Genomic DNA, 15,103 nt, shown 5'->3' with positions numbered 1-15,103 from the left:
TCAAGGAATTTCTTGAGAAATTTCTTAAGAAAAATCATTTTTCTAGCGCGCACATAGCCTAACAGTCTTTATCAATGTGGTCTGAGGAGGTGCAACACTTATATCTCATGCTTCTTGAGAGTGTTATATCTGAACGCTCCTGCAAAGTCTTTGCGCTGAGCCCACAACATTCCTTAAGTGGATGAGGACTTTTATGGATAAGGCCCATACAGTTTCTTCCTATACCATTAGGAGCAAGGGCATTTGCTTAAGGAAAGGAGGCTGCAGTGAGCGGAACATCAGTATTTCTCACTGATACTGTGTGCTTTTATACTCTGCGTTAAGGGGGCTTTACACGCAACGATATCTCTAACGACATGTCGTCGGGGTCACGGAATTAGTGACGCACATCCGGCCTCGTTAGCGACGTCGTTGCGTGTGACACCTATGAGCGGGTGTTAACGATCAAAAATACTCACCTAATCGTTGATCGTTGACACGTCGTTCATTTTCAACAAATCGTTGCTGGACGCAGGTTGTTCGTCGTTCCTGAGGCAGCACACATCACTATGTGTGACACCCCGGGAACGACGAACAGCAGCGTTCCTGCGTCCTCCGGCAACGAGGTGGGCGTGTCGTTAATGCGGCTGGTTTCCGCCCCTCCACTTCTATTAGCGGGCCGCTGTGTGACGTCGCTGTGACGGCGCACGAACTTCCCCCTTAAAAAAAGACGTTGTTCGCCGCCCACAGCAACATTGCTAGGAAGGTAAGTATGTGTTACGCGTCCTAGCGATATTGTCTGTGACGCACAAACGACGGGGGCGGGTGCTTTCACGAGCGACATCGCTAGCGATGTCGCTGCGTGTAAAGCAGCCTTTAGGTGGTAGTATTCTACTTTGCGAATGATGATAATGAGGCTGTTCAGTAAAGTCGAAACTGGGGTCATTTTTCTGCTGGGCATGATTACTGTAAGACCTAGAAAAATGTGAAAAGGTAGAAGAGGACACATTGTATTCTCTTTTCTACGTTCATCCGTGGTCTACCCATTTTTCCTGCTTGTTGTATAGCAGCTTGGACACTACTAGGTTCACGCCATGAGCAGTATCAAGGTAATTAAGTCCTGAAAGACAGGGATCTAATTTTGACAATGCTATTCTTTTTCAGGCTGCTCTGATCTTGCAGGCTCGGGCGTCGGACAGCTGTTTGTTCATTAGTGATTGGGCTAGCGGGGGTTAATCTATGCTAGCCGGCTGGTTATCTTTTGGATCACATGTTGCGGGAGACCTATCACAGTTACTCCCCACTTTTTAAAATGGAAGAAACTGTCTTGCTATGCCAACTATAGCTTTCACTAAATCAGTCCGTGTTGTTGTTTTCCAGTAACTGGTGATTTACTGTGTGCTGCTTGGTGTGCTGTGGAATTCCTCGTGTCATCTGGTTATTTCCTCCCTTCTCTTTATTTCCTCCTGATCACTTATTGTCTTATATCTCTGTGTGTATGCTAGCTCTGTGATAGAGTTTTGGTTTCCCCAGTTTGTCCATATCTGTGGGTTCTACCACACCTGTCCCAGTCCTCCCCTGGGCTGGAGAAGAGGGTATCAAATCAGGGCTTGCCAGCAGCAGGGCAAAGAAGGCAGCCCAGACATTTTCACCATTAGACGCATCTCTGGGAGTAGGGACAGCTAGGCCCTCTTAGCCTGAGGACCAATCTAGAAGCTCCGGTCACCTTTTATTTCCTCACACCCAGTGACACCCTTAAACAAGGCACTCTCTATGGCTTTGGAGCTGCAGTATATTTGTTCCAGTGTCTCCCATGTCGCTGCAACACCTGCATGTGAATGCCGAACATGAAATGCTCTTAAAGGTAAGGTCTCGCGTTTTTTATTTTTGTATTAATAAGTGATTATGAAATCAAGTATTTTTAATACAAAATTAAACTCCCTGTTTAGTTAGATTTTATTTAAGTCTAGTTTTACTGAAGCACTGTGGGCTGCCATCATGGATTTGGTGTTTGTAACGACAGTTACTCACCTCCTTTATGGCAGCCCCCAGGGCATAGAGGACAGTGGTCGGGATCCGACCCTATACTTAATACAGAGGCAGCGTCTGCTGTGAAACAGACGTGCCCCATGGGCTGTCCAGATCACAGCAGAGGGAGGAGATCAGCACCATCTTTGTGCAACTCACAGCGTATGCTGTGTGCTGCATTTTATTCCCCTGTCAGCCACCGGGATGTATGGGGTGAGAACTGACGCCGGGCATCGGTGATTGCACTGTAATTGATCCTGGCTCGCTGCTCCCCACTTTGCCGCGCCCCACTCCTGCACTCTGACGCGGACCCCCACCGCACTCTGCCGCGCACCCCAGCCCCCGCATTCTGCCGCGGACCCACCTCCCCACGTGTGCTCACCTTGGACCTCCACTGCTCGCTGCTATGTACTGTGATCACTGACAGGACAGGCTGCCGGAGGTGCAGGTCTGAGGTGAGTGCATGCGGCATTGGGATACAGTCAGCGAGGCATTGGGAAACAGTCAGTAGGCAGTGTGGGGGCATTGGGATACAGTGGAGCACTATGCAGCTGGTCTTAGTGACACTTTAGACATATTAGGATCACTCTGTGGCCCCTACAAAATGGCTCCGCACTGTGATCCTAAACTTCATTCTCTCTTATCCTTTTGAAAACACTCAGATTAGGAGGGGGAGCTGTGACATCACTCACAGGAGAGCAGATTCTGCCCACTGTTACTGCAGCTGTAATGTCAGCTAGTTCTACAGTCGGATCTCAGCAGCTGCTCCCCCTACTGTTTGAGTGGAATATATCAAAGTTTACAAAAAAATGTAAGATTTTTTTCTCAATTAAAAACAAATAATTTTGTTTAAACATAACATTAATACTTTATATTTTTTCAGTTATTGAAAATTTATTTTATTTTTTATTTTTTTTTTACGACACTTTCCCTTTAATGTCTTGATGCACTCTGCTGATTTCTTGGCCTTGAAGTTAAGGTCTTGGATTACGAGTTACATAGGTTGAAAAAAGACCTAGGTCCATCTAATTCAACCTTTGTCCACCAATTATACATTTTGTCACTAAGTCACTTATAACCAACAATGTTGTGTGTACTGATGAGATCAGCCAGGCCTTTTTTAAAAGCTGTTATAGTATCTGCCATTACTACCTCTTGTGGTCGGTATTCCACAGGCTGACTGCTCTAACTGTAAAAAACCCTTTCCTATTTAGCTGCCGGAATCGCTTTTCTTCCACTCGCAGTGAGTGTCCCCTGGTCATTAGTATTGTTTTTGGAAGGAATAAGTCATGAGCCAGTCCTTTTATATTGACCACACATGTATTTCTACATATAAATGAGATCTCCTCTGAAACGTCTTTTTTCTAAGCTAAACTAGTTAACTTTTTCAACCTCTCACCATGCGGGAGGCCTTCCATTCCTATATACCCGCCTTTGAAACTGACTCTAACTTCTGAATGTCCTTTTTAAAATGTGGAGCCCAAAACTGGATGCCATATTCTAGATGTGGCCTTACAAATGATTTATAGAAGGGTAACAATACGTTGGGATCACGGGATTATACTAAATGTGTTTGCTTTTGCAGCTGCTGCTTGACATTGAGTGCTGCTGCTCAGTTTACTTGTAACCATAATACCCAAGTCCTCCTGTTCTCTAGTCCCGAGTTTACTTCCATTTTAATGTATACGTAGCTATAGGATTACTCCGTCCTAGGTACATTACTTTACATTTATCAACATTAAATCTAATTTGCCAAGTGTCTGCCCATTCTGACATCTTATGCAGATTGTTTTGTAAAATTGTACTATCAAGGTCAGTTTTTAATCTCCTACATAGTTTGGTGTCATCAGTAAAGTGTCAGTCTTTGCTATCAATCCCATTCACAAGGTCATTAATAAAGAGATTAAAAAGAATCAGTCCTATCACCGATCCCTGCAATACCCTAATGCTGACTATAACCTATTTAGAGAATGTACCATACTCTTTGGTAAGGAATTGGCTAAAAGATAGAAAACAATCTGCATAGTCCCTGCTTCTGGAGCTTCAGTATAAGGCTATTATGTGGTACAGTATCAAATGCCTTTGCAAAGTCCAAATAAATCACATCAGCTGCATTACCAATATCCAGATTTGCGCTTACCTCCTCATAGAAATCCAACAGGTTGGTTAGACACGACTTATCTTTCATTAATCCATGCTGTTTGTCAGTTATATTATTTTTCTGCAATATATTTTTGCATGTCCTCCCTTAAAATGCCCTCAAAAACTTTGCAAACTACTGATTTCAGACTTACTGGACGGTAGTTGCTTGGATCCACCCTCTTACCTTTCTTAACCCCTTCACCACCCAGCCTATTTTGACCTTACTGACCTCGCCATTTTGCGCAATTCTGACCACTGTCCCTTTATGATGTTCTAACTCTGGAACGCTTCAACGGATCCTAGAGCTTCTGAGATTTTTTTTTTTTTGTGACATATTGTACTTCATGAAAGTGGTAAATTTAGGCCGATATTTTTTGCGTTTATTTTAGAACATTTTGTAAATTTGGCGACAATTTCGCAATTTTCAAAATTTGAAATGTTATGCCTATAAATCTGAGAGCTATGTCACACAAAATAGTTACTAAATAACATTTCCCGTATGTCTACTTTACAGCAGCGCAATTTTCGAAACAACGTTTTTTTCGTTAAGAATTTAGAAGAGGGTCAAAGTTCATCAGCAATTTCTCATTTTTCCAACAAAATTTACAATAAAAAATTTTTTAGGGACTACATCACATTTGGAATGACTTTGAGAGGCCGAAGGGACAGAAAATACCCAAAAGTGACCCCATTCGAAAAACTGCACTCTTCACTCTACTCAAAACCATATCCAAGAAGTTTATTAACCCTTTAGGTGCTTCACAGGAATCAAAGCAATGTGGAAGGAAAAAATGAAACACAAAATTGTTACTTTAGCCATAAAATTTAGCATTTTCACAAGGGCATCAGGAAAAATGCACCATAAAATGTATTGTGCTGTTTTTCCTGAGTATGCTGATACCTCGTATGTGGTGGAAATCAAATGTATCGGCGCACAGCAGGGCTCGGAAGGCAAGAAGTGCCATTTGACTTTTCAAAATCAAAATTGTCTGGAATCGTTAGCGGATGCCATGTTGCGTTTGGAGACCCCCTGTCGTTAGCGGATGCCATGTTGCGTTTGGAGACCCCCTGAGGTGCCAAATCAATGGAGCTCCCCCACAAGTGACCCTATTTTGGAAACTAGACCCCTCATGGAATTCATCTAGATGTTTAGTGAGCATTTTGAACCCCTGGAGGCTTTACAAAAGTTTATAACGTTCAGCCGTGAAAATAATAAAAAAAAATTTTACCACAAAATTGTTATTTCAACTAGGTAGTTTTTTTCACAAGGGTATCAGGAAAAATTGCACCATAAAATGTATTGTGCAATTTCTCCTGAGTACACAAATACCTTGTATGTGGTGGAAATCAAATGTATGGGCGCACAGCAGGGCTCGGAAGGCAAGGAGCGCCATTTGACTTTTTGAATGGAAAATTGGCTCCAAAAGTCAAGTGGCGCTTGATGACCGGCCAAATTTTGAACAGTCTATCAAAATTCGGGTCATCGCGGGGAAGGCTGTCCGCATTGTCCCTAAACCATTTGTGCGTCATGACTATGCCAAATATTGGAGTTTGATATAAAATATCAGTACTCCAGTATTGTCGAATTTCTGTTTTCTTCACAATCCCCATGTGAAGGAACAGGCCCCAATATTTCATCGTTTCTACTGAGTCAATGAGACTCCAAGTAGAATATGATGAATTGGGGTTTTCGGCCAAAAAAAATCCTGGGCATACAGGTTAGTTTACTCCGCCATAAGACTGACAATTGACTGAGAGAAATAGACTTTGCCAACCTCAGGGAAATAGACTTTTTCAGTCTCAAACTGGATTCCTGATTGGTGAATGAAATCGGGAATCCGTGGAGGAAAATTTTCAGGGATGGAGGTCCAGACAGGGGCACTAGTGCTAGGTTGGGCGTGACTAGCAGTAGGTTGGGGGTTATTCACACTTAGCTGTGGGTCTTCCTCCATTGCCTCCGGCTCTTCTTCCTCGGCCTCCGGATGATCTCTTGTTTTACGACGTCTTCGTGGTGGCGAGTCTGTGTCGCTGGAGGAGGAAGAGTGGGAGAAATAGAAATAAGTGGGGCCCTCTCTCTCACTATCAGCTTCGGAGGGACAAGCGGGACATTTGTGTGTGCGTGTGGAAAAAAACCCCCCCAAAAACCTAAACTTTATTATAGTGTGCGCGTGTATGTGCAAGTGTTTGGTGAAACTGTCTACTGCAGCAGGGGGCTGAAGAGATGCAGGAGCCAGCAGCAGCAGGGGGGCGCAATCGCAGGGGGGACAATCGCAGGGGCGGTGGGTGATCGCCGTGGCGGTAGATCACCCCCCCGCTGCCCAGTGATCACCCCCCCCTGCTGCCCAGTGATCGCCCCCTCCCCGCTGCCCAGTGATTGCCCCCCCCGCTGCCCAGTGATTGCCCCCCCCCCCCTGCTGCCCAGTGATTGCCGCCGCCCCCCGCTGCCCAGTGATTGCCGCCCCCCCCCCGCTGCCCAGTGATTTCCACCCCCCCCCCGCTGCCCAGTGATTGCTTCCCCAGGGATCATCCCCCCCCCCCTGCTTCCCCAGGGATCATCCCCCCCCCTGCTTCCCCAGGGATTTCCAGTAGCTTGTCAGACAATGATGAGTTTTTGGAATGAGATGATCTTGAAGATCGAGATGTGAATTTAATTGAAGCTAATTGATGTGACCTAACCTCTTATAAGTGTGGACAATATCCTGGGTATCTCGCACTTCTTGAAGAAGAGTCTATATTTCAGCAAGCTCTACTGTGGCATCATCCATGTCAAAGTTACTCAGGGATATGATGTACACACGTGGTCAAAATTTTTGGTACTCCTCGTTTAATGAAAGAAAAACCCACAATGGTCACAATAATAACTTGAATCTGACAAAAGCAATAATAAATTAAAAAACTATTAAAATGAACAAATGAAAGTCAGACATTGCTTTTCAACCATGCTTCCACAGAATTTAAAAAAAAAAAACAAAAAAAAAAACTCATGAAATAGGCCGCCTGTACAGAAATGATGGTACTCTCCTCCTCCTCAACTTAATATTTGGTTGCACAACCTTTTGAGGCAATCACTGCAATCAAACAATTCCTGTAACTGTCAATAAGACTTCTGCACCTCTCGACAGATATTTTGGCCACTCCTCAAAGAGAAAATTGCTCCAGTTGTCTCGTGTTTGAAAGTTGCCTTTTCCAGATGGCATGTTTCAGCTCTTTCCAAAGATGCTCAATAGAATTTAGGTCAGAGCTCCTAGAAGGCCAGTTCAGAATAGTCTGTTTTCCTCTTAGACATTCTTGGGTGTTTTTAGCTGTGTGTTTTGGGTCATCATCCTGTTGTAAGGCCCATGACCTGCGACTGAGACCAAGCTTTCTGACACTGAGCAGCACATTTCTCTCTAGCATCCCGTGATAGTCTTGAGATTTCATTGTACCCTCCAAAGATTCAAGACACCCTGTTCAAGTTGCAGCAAAGCAGCCCCAAAACATTACTGAGCCTCCTCCATGTTTCAGAGTAGGGACAGTGTTCTTTTCTTGATATGGTTCATTTCTCTGTCTGTGAACATAGAGCTGATGTGCCTTGCCAAAAAGTTCCATTTTTGTCTCATCTGTCCATAGGACATTCTCCCAGAAGCTTTGTGGCTTGTCAACATGTAGTTTGGCAAATTCCAGTCTGGCTTTGTTTTTTTTTCAACAATGAAGTCCTCCTTGGTTGCCTCCCATGAAGTCCACTTTAGCTCAAACAACGACGGATGGTGTGATGTCACTGATGTTCCTTAAGCTTGAAGTTCACCTTTAATCGCTTTAGAAGTTTTTCTGGGCTCTTTTGTTACCATTCATATTATCTGTCTCTTTGATTTTTCATCAATTTCACTTCTGTGACCACATCCACGTAGGTTGGCTACAGTCCCATGGATCTTAAATTTCTGAATAATATGTGCAACTGTAGTCGCAGGAACATCAAGCTGCTTGGAGGTGGTCTTTATAACCTTTACCTTTTAACATGCTTAAAGGAAAGAAAAAAAGAAGAGAACAACGGAGCGCCAAATCTAAGTGTAGATGTATGTAAACACAGATTGTATGATCATACGAATTTTACACTCACCGTGCAGATTTCTTCTGTTTTCGCTAGTATGATCCGTGTAGTGGATCAACTCTCTTATTAATCCTCCAGTATGCAGCACGAATCCTCGGGAAAAACAATGAGAGTACTGAACAGGTGCTCCCACGTGGGTAATGGAGTAAAGACAAAATCCCTTTCGGCGCTTCCGGAGGATAAATGGGATATCGGTGCAAGCTTGCACCGATATCCCATTTATCCTCCGGAAGCGCCGAAAGGGATTTTGTCTTTACTCTTTTAACATGCTTGTTTAGAAAGAAAATTATAAACTCTTGAGACAACTCTCTCCTTCGCTTCCTCTGATCCATATTGTGTGGTACACACCATGTCACCAAACAGCACAGTGAGTATCTGTAGCTCTATATACAGGCTCACTGACTGATTAGAACATTGTAGACACCTGTGATCTTAATTAGTCGAGAGACCTTGATTTAACATGTCACTTTTGTCACGTTATTTTCAGGGGTACCATCATTTCTGTCCAGGCCTATTTCATGAGTTTACTTCTTTTTTTTTTTTTTTTTTTAAATTCTGTGGAAGCATGGTTGAAAAGCAATGTCTGAATTTAATTTGTTCATTTTCATAGATTTTTTATTTATTACTTTTTTGTCAGATTCAAGTTAGTTCTGTGACCATTGTGGGTTTTTCTTTCATTAAACGAGGGGTATCAACAATTTTGACAATGTTGTACCTTGCAGGCAGATGCTTGTAACTGTCATAGGTGGCAATTTAGCGATTTCGACTTGGCAGTTAAACTGACTGCATCACTGTCAGAGCTGTGAAATAGTGTTCAACTTATCTAGCGCTTTACAGATGTGATCACTACCCGTATCTCTTTGAAGTGTTGGAGGAAAGCGGAGAACCCAGAAGAAACCCACAAAAACAGCAGAAAAACCTAGAAATATCTTGCAGATGTCCTTGGTGGGATTTGAACCCAGGACTAGAGTCCTGCAAGACTGCAGTGCTAAACACTGAACCACTGTGCTGCCCCTCTTATATCTGGTCATTTCAAAGTTCTCTCTGACCTTGGGTGTTGGTGTGGTTACATGTTTAGGATGTACACCATGTTCTGCAGTCAGTATGGACTCATAGGAATATGAGGCATGTGCCTCACACACAAATCCACAGTGCTTTTTGTGGACATGCTTTTGTGACGCCCTGGCAAAACCAGGTAGTCACACATTAGGCCCCCGCAGAACACCATCCCTCACCTAGGTTACATACAGCCGACCTGAAACCCTAGGCACCCCCTTCAGGGCAAGACAGGCACACCAGTGGGCAGGACCAGGTGGTTAGGGAACGCCCACCTAGGGGTCTAAACAGCCCGGGGCGGGAAAACAAGCAGATTAAGTTTGGAGTTCAAGTTGAGAGGAGTGGAGGCTGGAGCTAGGTGTAGCTCCAGCGGAGGAGAAATTCAAGTTGAACGGTGCCAGGGTCGGAGCCCTGGTACCTTGGCTAGGTGGGAGACGGTGGTCTCCGTCAGCAGGAGACGGGAAGACGGCTCGGCAGATTCAAGGTGGACCGGGACAGGGTTGGAGCCCGCCGGTACCGACACCGGAGACCCAATCGGAAACCGTGCACAGAGGGGGTACTCGGACCCTGAAGCCAGGACCGAAACCAACGACCTAGCTAATCAATCGATTGAGGGCAGGATTATAGGTCCTGTCCCAACCAAAGTCCCAAAAGCAGACAACCACCACAGAGAGGGATAGGGCAACCGCCAGAGCCCATAGATCCCACGGGTCAGCGTCATCGGGCACGGCTCCTCAGGCACACAGAAAGCCGGGAGCGGTCTGCCGTGTTCCATACCGGGAAGTCTAAACACACAACCACAACTAGTGCAGAGGAAGAGACGGCGACTACCAGCCTGGTTAGGGGACCAGAGTACAACAGGCCGCTGCGGCGGCTACCAGCACCTTGGTTTACCAAAAGACTCGGGTGATTCATTTGACTGTGAGTAACTAAACCTCCCCTGGTACGTCCAGGCGCGCAAGCCCCTCCCATCGCCAAACCCTGCACAGAGACACTGGGCCGCGGGGCAACCATCCCTACCCACGGAGGGGTTGACATCCGACTGCCACTACATCTTCCCCGGATGTCCCACAGCAGCAGCGGTTGTGTCCCACATCACCACACACCGTGGGTGGCGTCACGACCCGAATACGGCCCAGGCCGTACAACTACGTTCTTCTTTTCATTCGGCGTGACCCTTGGGTCCAGAGGATCCCTCGAGCCGTACCGTAGATCCGGATCCGGGGGCGGCACACTTTTGCTAAGATGGCAGACTATTCTAGGGTAGCTACCAGACTATGCATATGCACACAGACGCTGTAGACTTCGATCTCTTCTTACTATTATGCCACCATTGCATATAGGTGAGATGCGTCTGGGGGATGTGAGCACAGATCTCTGTACAAGCATTAGTAGGTTACTTGATATCCTCTTCTCCCTTGTCTGACCACAAGGATGAGGCAGTGGACAAAGTTTAAGGTATTTTCCTCATAGTACTTTGACGCAATGAGGTAAATTTATCAGGGAAGAATGAGCAATGGGAAGATGGAGGACAGAGATAACGGGATAAGCCTCTATTCAGTCCTGTTGCCAAGATGGGGGGGGAGATATTTTGGTAATATACAGCTATAATGCATGAACAACATATTATAACAATGGCCAGTAGATCGGAGCAAAGGACAACAATCACTGCACACCATCATATCCATATATAATAAATGAAACAAGACATTTCACATATATCCCTGATATGCCTGAAAGCCAAGTTTATATTATTGAAAAAGTAATAAATGGTTTTTCTTTGCAGGTGACTGTAATAGGAGATCAGAGGGACTTCTGACTCCTTCAGACTTTCAATCATATGATCTTGGCATGCCTCAAGACACATATGAAGAACATTACGTTATCCCAGCTGCATCCTCAATGCTTCACAGCATAGATCTACCATCTGATCCTATCAAACAGGTTCTATCTTCTGATTCATCACCGACTATTAAGGAAAATGAAAGTCATAGAAGGGATGTTAAAGCTACCATAGGAAAGAAGACCTTTTCATGTTCAGAGTGTGGGAAATATTTTAATCGTCAATCAAACCTTATTATACATAAGAAAACTCACACAGGGGAGAAGCCATATTCATGTCCAGAATGTGGGAAATGTTTTGCAGAAAAATCCAAACTTGTTAGACATCAGAAAATTCATGCAATGGAAAAGCCATTTGCATGTTTAGACTGTGGAAAGTGTTTTAACCAGAAATATGATCTTGTTAGACATCAGAAAATTCACACAGGTGAGAAGCCATTTTCATGTTCCGAGTGTGGGAAATATTGTAGATCTAAAGGAATTCTCAATAGACATAAGAGAATTCACACACGGAAAAAGTCATATTCCTGCCCAGAATGTGGGAAATGTTTTACAAAGAAATCAAGTCTTGTTATACATCTGAGAATTCACACAGGAGAGAAACCATTTTCATGTTCAGAATGTAGGAAATGTTTTGCAAGTAAATCAACTCTTGTTATACATCAGAGAACTCACACAGGGGAGAAGCCATTTTCATGTTCAGAATGTGGAAAATATTTTAATCACATATCAAATCTTGTTGCACATCAGAGAACTCACACAAGGGAGAAACCATATTCATGTTCAGACTGTGGGAAATGTTTTGCGTGTAAATCATATTTAGTTAAACATCAAAAAGGTCACATGGGGAAGATGCCATATCTATGTTGAGAATGTGGAAAATGCTTTTCTTTCAAAATAACAAAGCGCTTACATAGATGAGAAGCCTTTTTCATATACAGAATGCAGGAAATATTTGAAAATTACTAATTGTTACACAAAAAGGGCAGAAGCCATATTAATGTCCTGAATTTAAGGACTTTTTTCCCCCATAAAAAATATAAGATTAAAAAAAAATTTTTTATACTTGTTTTGCAACATTTCAAAAGTGTATTGTGGCAGAATTCCGGTGAAAGCATTTTGATGAATCAGGCCTTTTGTTTCCTCAGCAAAGATAAATGACCTTACATTTACTCTATTAAACATGACTTGCTCATTCTCATCCAAAGCCTCCCTTCTTCCCAATTCTCTGTAAAGATTACATTATTAGTGTTACATAATCTTCCCCAGTTGATTATCTTGCAGAGTGTAGTATCATTTGTAAATGCTGAAATTCTACTCTGTAAGTCCTCAAATAGGATTTTAATAACCTTTTTCAAAAGAAGGCCCAATACTAACCCCTGTCACATACGATTCTTAAAAGGAATGTCATGAAAAAACTATTTTTCAGTGATTGAAAAAATGTAAAGTATTAATGTTTTAATAATTATAAAAATGTAATTTTTTTTTATAGTTCTAAAATTTGAAAAATAGTTTTAAACGTTTTGATATTTTCCACTTTTAAACATGAGGGTGAGCAGCTGCTGAAAATTGCCATTAAAACCTAGTGCACTAGCCCATCTCAGTCCTCTCCTTCTAGGCGTTTGCAAACGAGTAAGTGAGGCTGAAGTTTAGGATCACATTGCAGAAACATTTTGTTGGTGACTGAAAAGTGATACTGAAATGTGGACAGGCTGGCAGCTCTGATTGTGTTAGTTGGTGCTGCTCACTGTATCATGCGCTGCATTATGCATGGGCATTAGATGCGTGGCTCTGCAGGTATTATCACACATTTTGGGATTAGATATGCTGTTTCACACATGATGGAATTATATATCTGGCTCTGTTTTCTCAGCGTCAATGTCACAAGGAGGTCTTTGCAAGCATCGATGACTGTCAATGCAGCACCATGATTTGTGGAAACTCCAGATTATTGCACTCTGCTTTCTAACTTCTAATGTCTGTGATCAACGCAGGGAGATGCAGACATCGACTCAGACTTGTAGTTCTTAGTCAGGCTAGCAAGAGTTAATCTCTGCTGGTCTGGTTGTTAATCTTCTAAGTCACATGCTATGGGAGAACAAGTCATATTTACTCTCCTGCTATATATGCTGGCTGGACTGTTCTTGTAGTGCCAGCTATAGCTTGGCTATTCTGGTCAGAAAAGGTGGATTAACCCAAGCTTACTGGTGCTTGTGATTTATATTGTTGAGAGTGGTTTAGTTGTAAACCTTGTTGTGTCTTTGTTTTGCTTCCTTGCTTCTATTGCTTTTCACTTTAATTTCGTAGTGTTAATTCCTAAGAAAGTGCAGTATGACTGAGCTTCTTTTATTCCTGTCTGTCTTGCCTATTATTTTCTCTTACATTCCAGCCCCTTCCTTCTCTGGTGGGAACAGATTAGCTTTATTTAGGAGTATAGCAAGGCACAAGACCCCAAGCATCCTGACCCCATTAGGGGTAATCGTCGGGATAGGGATAGCCTAGGGTCCCTTAGGACAGTATAGGAGCCCTTTGTCCCTTGCTATTGTGACAGTAAAGCCTCCTTCAGATTCCTATAATGCAGGGACATCTAACTGTGGTGTTCCACTACAACAGCAGACCTGAGTCAGTGTCAGAATACAGAAGTAGGATAATTACACTGCTGTGCTCTGAACACTGCGATGACAGCGGAGGTGAGTGCAGGTCATGCAGCCACACACTGTATTACTAATCTTAGACTACCGCAATGTTCTCACCTTTGGGAAAAGCCTCCGCTGCACATATGCTCTCACCGCTTAGAGCAGTGCTTAGGTAGTGACTTCTTTAGTCGTGAGAACAGTGCAGTAGCCGGACAGTAGTATCCTCTAACGCTGCTATTTACCACTCCTCACAGTCCAGACTTCCCCTCATCGAATGCCGGTATCTCCTGTTACCTCTTGTACTGAACACTATGAGTGGTGATGGGGCAATTGTAGTTCACAGCGAATTTGTGAGCTACAACAAAATGGATCCTGGCTTCGCCCACAACAGTGACTTAAATTGCCTAGTGGGGGAGCCCAGGTCACAGCTGGAGGCACCCATAGTGTAGGAGATAATGTCGACACCGACTGTGGTCTCGTATGCCCTGGGGCTGCGTTATTTGTGGTGTGTGTGTGTGTGTGTGTGTCATGCTCAGACACTTACACCGCAGAAAATGAAAATGGCCGCCCCCAGTGGCTGGAGAAAAAATAAAAACGTTCAACTGCATTCCATTTTATATTACAAATAATTAAATATACAGTGGTACCTTGCTTAACGAGAACAATCCGTTCTGGGACTGTGCTTGTTAAACAAGGTACTCGTTCAGCAAAGCAAGATTTCCCATAGGAAATCATTGCAATGCTGACGATCCGTTCCACAACGGGTTAAATGTCCCATCCTGGTCCCCTATTCTGTCATTTCACACATGCACAAACACACACAAACATGTACAAACACACACAAACTCACACAAACACACATGCACACGCACATACTACATGCTCACCTTACATTCCGCTCCATCGCCGGTCTCCTGGGACTTGCTGTTCACCAGTACGGGGCCGGGCCGTGTATAGCGTTTCCATAACGACGAGGCAGGAACTTCCCTGCTAGAGCGCTGAGGTCAACGCAGAGCTGCTTGCCTCTGATTGGCCAGCGCTCTGCCATTCAGCAGCGGTGACAGGAAGTTCCTCCCTCGTCGCTATGGAGGCAGAATCCCAGCGTGGAACGGAGTGGAGCGGCGCACTACAGCACCCAGGAGGCCGGCGATGAAACGTAAGGTACACTATGTTATATGCTCACCTTACCTTCCGTTCCACCGCCGGCCTCCTGGGTCTTGTAGTTCGCCGCGAGGACGTCGCGATGTACCCGGGAACTACAAGATCCATGAGACCGGCGGTGGAACGGAAGGTAAGGTGAGCATTATACTGTATGTGCGTGCATGCGTATGTG

At 44.1% G+C, this 15,103-nt stretch overlaps 1 protein-coding gene across 1 annotated transcript in view; it reads left to right on the top strand.

The window, feature by feature from the left end:
- LOC142313032 (uncharacterized) overlaps positions 1-15,103 on the top strand; it is a 38,750-nt gene that overhangs the window by 18,824 nt on the left and 4,823 nt on the right. The window contains exon 4 of the mRNA XM_075352018.1: positions 11,079-11,561. Coding sequence (XP_075208133.1) covers positions 11,079-11,561 — 483 coding nt within the window. The remainder of the gene's footprint in view (positions 1-11,078; positions 11,562-15,103) is intronic.

The sequence above is a fragment of the Anomaloglossus baeobatrachus genome, chromosome 5 (assembly GCF_048569485.1).
Source record: "Anomaloglossus baeobatrachus isolate aAnoBae1 chromosome 5, aAnoBae1.hap1, whole genome shotgun sequence".
Taxonomy (NCBI): Eukaryota; Metazoa; Chordata; class Amphibia; order Anura; family Aromobatidae; genus Anomaloglossus; species Anomaloglossus baeobatrachus.
This window is presented reverse-complemented; position numbering and strand designations above follow the sequence as displayed.